Below are 7,405 nucleotides of genomic sequence, written 5' to 3'. Positions count from 1 at the left end.
TAAACTAGAACATAAGCCTGATGCACCTTCATCACCAATTTTATTCCAACTTTTTAAATATTGAAGAAAAAATAAATTATTAAATAGTTAATTAGAAGGAAAAAATGAAGAAAAAATATGAAATTATAAGATTAATTAATTTATAATAAAAGCAAAAAAATTGAAAATAAAAGGATGAGCTAAATAAATTAACAAAGAAAGAACAAAAAAAAGCAAGCACAATGAAAAGAAAAAGAAAAAAGAGCTTTATTGTTTTTAATTAGTTTTTATAATTATAAATATCACAATCCAAAACAAATAAACTGTTTTTACCGAAGGTCAAGTGATAAATTTGAGAGATTAATACAATTTGCTAAACCAGAACCTAAGCCTGATGCACCTTCATCACCAATTTTATTCCAACTTTTTAAATATTGAAGAAAAAATAAATCATTAAATAGTTAATTAGAAGGAAAAAATGAAAAAAAAATATGAAATAATAAGATTAATTAATTAATAATAAAAGTAAAAAATTTGAAAATAAAAGGATGAGCTAAATAAATTAACAAAGAAAGAACAAAAAAAAGCAAGCACAATAAAAAGAAAAAGAAAAAGAAAAAGAAAAAAGAGCTTTATAGTTTTTAATTAGTTTTTATAATTAAAAATATCACAATCCACAAATAAACAGTGTTTATCTAAGGACAAGTGTCAAATTTGAGAGATTAATGCAATTTGATAAACCAGAACCTAAGCCTGATGCAACTTCATCACCAATTTTATTGAAACTTTTTAAATATAGAAGAAAAAATAAATCATTAAATAGTTAATTAGAAGGAAAAAATGATGGAAAAATATGAAATAATAAGATTAATTTATTAATAATAAAAGTAAAAAATTTGAAAATAAAAGGATGAGCTAAATAAATTAACAAAGAAAGAACAAAAAAAAACAAGCACAATGAAAAGAAAAAGAAAAAAGAGCTTTATTGTTTTTAATTAGTTTTTATAATTAAAAATATCACAATCCAAAACAAATAAACTGTTTTTACCGAAGGTCAAGTGTCAAATTTGAGAGATTAATGCAATTTGCTAAACTAGAACATAAGCCTAATGCACCTTCATCATCAATTTTATTAGAACTTTTTAAATATTGAAGAAAAAATATTTTATTAAATAGGTGAGTTGCCATAAAAATTTTCAAAAAGCGAATAATATACCAGTTTTTACATTTTATATAATTAAGTGCATGTTTTCAAAAAATATTAAGATTTAATATATAATAAATGCTGGACTAATTTTTTGTTATATATAATTTTAATTAATTAAATTTCTATTTATTTATTTTTAACATTCTTAAAAAAATAAATAAATGATATAAGACAAAAAATATTTTTACAATCTAGAAGAAGTAAATATTTAATTTTTTATTAATTTTGTTTAAATTTATTTTTATTTATTAAATAGTTTTTAAACTCTTCACTTTAATCATATTAAGCTCTCCATATTGATCTGAGGTTTTTTTAATTTATTTAAATTATTACAACAAATTTTTTTTTTAATTAAATTTTCAAGTTATTTACCATATTTTTTTCTAATAGAAATTATCTTCTATATTTATTAATTTTTATTTATACAAATATCTTTTAATTATTTTAATTAAATTTTCACTCAATTTTGATTATTAATTATTCATTTTTTTATATTTCATATTTTCTTTTTTCCTCAAATTAATTATTTTTTTCTTCTATATTTAAAAATGACAAATTAATTGCTTTTTTTTTCCTGCTTGCAATTATTTTATTTTTTTGTTTGTTAATTTAACTCATTTTTTTATTTTTAAATTTTATTCTTTTTAGTTAATGATTCATTTCTCATAATTTCATAATTTTTTCTTGATTTTTTCCTTCCAACTTACTATTTAACAATATATTTTTTCTTCTATATTTAAAAAGTGACAATAAAATTAGTGGTGAAAATATATCAGTCTTAGGTTCTGGTTTAGGTAAGTTCACTAATCTCTTAAGTTTGGTACTTCATCTTAGGTAAAAACAGTTTAATTTATTTGTTTTGGATAGTGATATTTCTTAATGTAAAAATGTAAACTAACTATTTTAATTTATTTTTTAACTTTTTATTTAATTTATTTTTCTTTTTTTTAATGCTTTTGTTTTTTTTTCATCTTAATTTGTTAATTTAACTTATTTATTCATTTTCAACTTTAATTTTCATTTATATTAATTTATTTCTTATTTCATTTTTTTCTTCATTTTTTCCTTTTAACTAGATAACAAACTAATTAATTAACTCTTTAATATTATTCAATATCTAAAAGTGAAAATTAAATTAATGATGAGAAAGCATCAAAATTAGGTTCTGGTTTAGCAAATTGTGCTAATCTCTAATATTTGATACTTGATGCAGCGTAAAAACAATTTATTTGTTTTGGATTGTGATATATTATAATATAAAATGAATTAAAAACAATACTCATTTAATTTATTTGTTAGATTTAGTTTGATTTCTTTTTCTTTTTTTTAATATGCTTTTGATTTTTTTTTTTGTTTATTTATGAATTTAACTAATTTTTTATTTTTAACTTTTACATTTAATTAATTTCTTATAACTCTTTAAAGATATAGTTTTTTTCCCAACATTTAAATAGATATAACTAAATTGGTTCAATTGGCGCATAATGTTTAGTTTCTGGTTTAACAAATTGCACTAATCTCACAAATTTGATACTTCGTCTTGAGTAAAAATAGTTTACTTATTTTGGATTGTGTATTTTTTTAAATAAAAATGACTCTTTTAATTAATTTATTAGATTTGATTTATTCTGATTGTGTTTTTGATTCTTTATTAATTTTACTCATCTTTTAATTTTCAACTATGTTTTTATTTTTAACTATTAATTCCTTTCTTATTGTTCATATTTTTCTCCATTTTTAGTATTAACTTCAATATTTGAAAAGTTACAATCAAATTGGTGCAATTGGTGTTAAAGGCTTAAGTTCTACTTTAGAAATGTGTACTAATCTATCAAGCTTAACACTTGGTCTTAAGTAAAAAAAGTTTATTTGGTTTGGATTGGGGCATTTTTTAAATTCAAAACAATACAACTCTTTTAATTGATTTATTAGCTTTTTTTTGATTTATTTTACTTTTTTTATTCCTTTTGTGTTTTTATTTTTATTTGTTTATTTAATTTATTTTTTGATTTTCATTTTCAACTTTTACTTTAATTTATTTCTTATTATTTCTTATCTTTTGTTAATATTTCCTTCTACCTAACTAGTTAATTCTTTAATTTTTATTCAATATTTATATAGTTACAATGAAATTGGTGATGAAGGTACTTCAGGTTTAGGTTTTACATTAGCATAATACACTAATCTCTCAAATTTAACACTTGATTTATAGTAAACATATTATTTGTTTTGGGTTGTGATATTCTTTAATATAAAAATGAATATAATAATTTAATTTATTTATAATTTTTTTATTTGATTTCCATTTCCTTTTTTTTATTTTGCTTATTTTATTTTTTTCTTTCTTTAATTCATCTTTTTATTTTTAACTTTTGCTTTTAATTAATTTACTAATTCGTTTCTTATTATTACATTTTTTTTCTTCAATATTTAAAAAGGTTGAATAAAATTGCTGATGGAGGCGCATCAAGCTTAGGTTCTGGTTTAGCAAATTGCATTAATATCTAAATTTTGACACTTGATCTTTAGTAAAAACGAAAATAAATAACTTTTTTAATTAATTATTTATTTATTAGTTTTTTATTTGATTTATTTTTCTCTTTTTGTTTATTCCGCTTGTTTTTTTTCTTTTTATTTTATTTGTTAATTTAACTGATATTTATTTTTTGCTTATATTATTATAAATTCATTAATTAATTTCTAATTATTTAATATTTTTCTTCATTTTTTCCTTCTAACTAATTAATTAACTATATTTTTTTCTCCAATATATAAAAAGGCTTAATTAAATTGATTTAATTGGTGCATCAGGCTTAATTTCTGCTTTATCAAATTGCACTAATCTCTCAAATTTTACACTAAATCTTTCGTAAAAAAAACGAATTTAAAACAATTTTACAAACTAACTCATTTAATTAATTTATAATGATTTGATTTGATTTTATTTATTTTTCTTTTTTATTCTTTTAATTTTATGTTTTATTAACTTAAAATTTAATATCTTATTTTAAAATTTTATTGTATTTATTTTTTTTTAATAATTTAAAATAAAAGATACAACAAAATCAATAATTCATAAAAATTGAAAGTAAAGAGTCTCAAAATTAAAAGATTAGTTGTCTTAAAAATAAAGTGTATCTGATAAAAAAGTGGAGAAAAAATAATGGATAAATATAAAAATACTTAAATAATATATATGTAATATGTTTTTCTTTTTTATATTTTTTAACCAAATAATTTAACCTAAATTATAGATAGATAAATTTATTATTTATTATTTTTTTATTTATATTTATAAATATTATATTTTGTTAAATTAATAAATGGTTTATTAAAAACAAATATACTGTTTTATCAAATTAAATAAATGCAAATCATTTATATCATAGATATAAATTAGATATTAATCAGTGATTAAAATCAAAAAATTTTTTTTTTGTCAAAACGATTTTTTATTCATCAAAAAATTAGATATTTGAATAAACATTTTTATCTCCTTATCAAAACTTTTTTTATTTATTTTAAATTTTGTTTTAGTTTAAAAAAAATATTTATTTACTATTCTACTAAATATATTTATTTATATTCCCTACGAGCAAAATAACTATTCCAGCAATGATAGTTATATTTATATAAAAATAATCTTAATTATAAATTATTTTTTGATTAAGTGTTATCTTACGAAATATTATAAATAAAATACATTATATTTATTTTATATTTATTCATCGTTTATGTGCAATATGTTTATCATAATTAATCAAACTATTTAAAGACTACTAATCTTTTTGATTTAAGGCACTTGCTCAATACTTTCAAATTTTATGATGTATTTTAACTATTTTAAATTTAAATAATATTTTCTTCAGTATATAATAAAATAGAATTTGAATTAAAAAAGAATAATAAAAAAAAATTAATTAATAATTAAATTAAAGGATTTTATTGTTTTAAATTCATTTTTTTATTCAGAAATATTGAAATCCAAAACAAGTAATCTTTTTTTACAAAAGGTCAAGTGTCAAATTTGTGAGATTATTCAACTTTTATAAAGCAGAAGCTAAGCCTGAAACACCTACATCACCAATTTAATTGTAACTTTTTAAATATTGAAGAAAGTAATAAAATTATTTAGTTAGTTTGAAAGAAAAAATGAAGAAAAATATGAAATAATAAGAAATTAGTCAATAATCAAAGTAAATCTTTTATATAAAAAATCAATCTATTAAATTAAGAAAGAAAAAAATACAATCAAAATAAAAAAGAAAAGTAAAATCAAAAAATAAATGAAAAGAGTTTTATTGTTTTAAATTTATTTATCTGTTAAAAAATATGAAAATTTAAAACAAGTAAACTGTTTTTACCTAAGATTAAGTATCAAATTTTAGAGATTAGAGCAATTTTTTAATGCACAACCTAAACCTAATGCACCTTCGTCACTAATTTTATTATCACTATTTAAATATTAAAGAAAATTTATTTAATTAATTAACTTGTAAGAAGGAAAAAAGGAAGAAAAAATATGAAATAAATTATTAATAATCAATGAAATAGCTCAAAATAAAAATATGAGTGAGTTAAAATAAAAGAAAATTTAACAAAAGTTGAGTAAATAAGAAAAATAAATCAAATAAAAATAGTATAAATAAATTATTAGAATTTTATTGTTTTAAATACATTTTTTTTATAGTGAAATATCAAAATTCATAACAAATAAACTATTTTTACTAAAGGTTAAGTATCAAATTTGAGAGATTAATGCACTTAGCTAAATCAGAGCATAAACCTGATGCCCCTTTGCAACCAATTTAATTCTAACTTTAAGGAAAAAATGAAGAAATAATATGAATTCAAACAAAAATGAATTAATCAATAATCAAAGCAAAATAAATAAAAAAAGCTTAATAATTAAGAAAAATAAACCTAATAAAAAGCAAATAATTTAATTAAATGAGCTTTAGTGTTTTAAATTCATTTTCGCATTAAAAATATCAAAAGCCAAATCAAGTAAACTGTTTTTACCTAAGATTAAGTGTCAAATTTGAGATATTAGCATATTTTGCTAAAGCAAAACCTAAGCCTAATACACCTTCATCACCAATATTATTATAACTTTCAAACATTCAAGAAAAAATATTTCAATTAATTAGTTAGTAAAAAAGAAAAAATAATTAATATGAAATAATTTTAAATAAAAGAAAATGTTAAAAGAAAAAACAGAAGCGGAATAAACAGAAAAAAAAATCAAATAAAAAGCTAATAAATTAATTTATCAAAAGAGTTTTAAAGTTTTAAATTTATCTTTTTTTAAATAACAAAATTCAAAAGCTACTAAAGTGTTTTTACACAAGAGAGAGTGTCAAATCTTTGAGATTAGTGCAATTTTTTAAAGTAGAATCTAAGCATAATGAATCAATTGTATCAAGCTTAATATCGCTTTTTAAATATTGAAAAAAATTTATATAATTAATAAATTAGTTAGTAAGAAGGAAAAAATAAAGAAAAATATGCCATAATGACAAATGAATAAACTAATAATCAATGTAAAAATTTAAAATAAAAAAATGAATGAATTAAACTAACAAAGAAAGAAAAAATATAAGCAGAATAAATAAGAAAGAAAAATAAATCAAATAAAAAGCTAATAAATAAATTAAAAGAGTTGGTATTATTGTTGTTTACTTGTAAAATATCAAAATTTAAAACAAGAAATAATTTTTACCCAAAATAAAGTGCCAAACATTAGAGATTAGTACATTTAGCTAAAGCAGAAAATAAACTTGATGCACCAATTGCACGAATATTATTACAACTTTTTAATATTCAAGAAAATATATTTATAATTAATTAGTTAGTTAGAAGAAAAAAATGAAGAAAAAATAAGAAAAATAGAACTTACTAATGTTAAAAAATAATTATTGATTTTTATTTGTGAATAAAGATTTAAATATAATATTTAGAATTAAACATAACTAAAGATTATGTATAAAACAAAATTTTATTTTTGAGATACTAAATGGAAATTATTAGTGTCCAAAATTTTAGTGTATAACCTTAAAAAAGGCAGAGTACTCTAGGGTACTATACATATATTTATATAAATTAATTAAAATAGCTTTATTATTTTAAATTCATTTAAATATTAAACATATAAAAATCCAAAACAAATAAACAGTTTTTACCGAAGATTAAGTCTCAAATTTAAGAGATTAGTGCAAT

At 18.2% G+C, this 7,405-nt stretch overlaps 2 protein-coding genes across 2 annotated transcripts in view; one reads left to right on the top strand and one right to left on the bottom strand. All coding sequences in view use genetic code 6, as the record gives it.

Annotated features, from left to right (window-relative positions):
• Positions 1-1,325: 1,325 nt before the first annotated feature.
• On the top strand, positions 1,326-4,435 carry TTHERM_000951962 (hypothetical protein; the record flags this gene model as incomplete). Its single annotated transcript, XM_012799484.1, has 10 exons — positions 1,326-1,386; positions 1,443-1,492; positions 1,931-2,020; positions 2,311-2,400; positions 2,641-2,730; positions 2,951-3,040; positions 3,308-3,397; positions 3,625-3,714; positions 3,966-4,055; positions 4,241-4,435. Coding segments are annotated over 10 exons (828 nt in total), but the record flags the coding sequence as incomplete, so codon positions are not given.
• A 719-nt stretch (positions 4,436-5,154) lies between these two features.
• Positions 5,155-7,405, bottom strand: part of TTHERM_000951961 (cyclic nucleotide-binding domain protein) — a gene marked incomplete at both ends in the record, with an annotated part of 4,370 nt that continues 2,119 nt past the window's right edge. Inside the window, 7 exons of the mRNA XM_012799483.1 lie at positions 5,155-5,284; positions 5,551-5,640; positions 5,915-6,004; positions 6,209-6,298; positions 6,533-6,622; positions 6,909-6,998; positions 7,369-7,405. The exon at positions 7,369-7,405 is cut by the window's right edge and continues 119 nt beyond it. Coding sequence (XP_012654937.1) covers positions 5,155-5,284; positions 5,551-5,640; positions 5,915-6,004; positions 6,209-6,298; positions 6,533-6,622; positions 6,909-6,998; positions 7,369-7,405 — 617 coding nt within the window. The remainder of the gene's footprint in view (positions 5,285-5,550; positions 5,641-5,914; positions 6,005-6,208; positions 6,299-6,532; positions 6,623-6,908; positions 6,999-7,368) is intronic.

This window comes from Tetrahymena thermophila (assembly GCF_000189635.1).
Source record: "Tetrahymena thermophila SB210 genomic scaffold scf_8254466, whole genome shotgun sequence".
Classification (NCBI taxonomy): Eukaryota; Ciliophora; class Oligohymenophorea; order Hymenostomatida; family Tetrahymenidae; genus Tetrahymena; species Tetrahymena thermophila.
The sequence above is the reverse complement of the archived record's forward strand: the minus strand, read 5'-3'. Positions and strand labels throughout refer to the sequence as shown.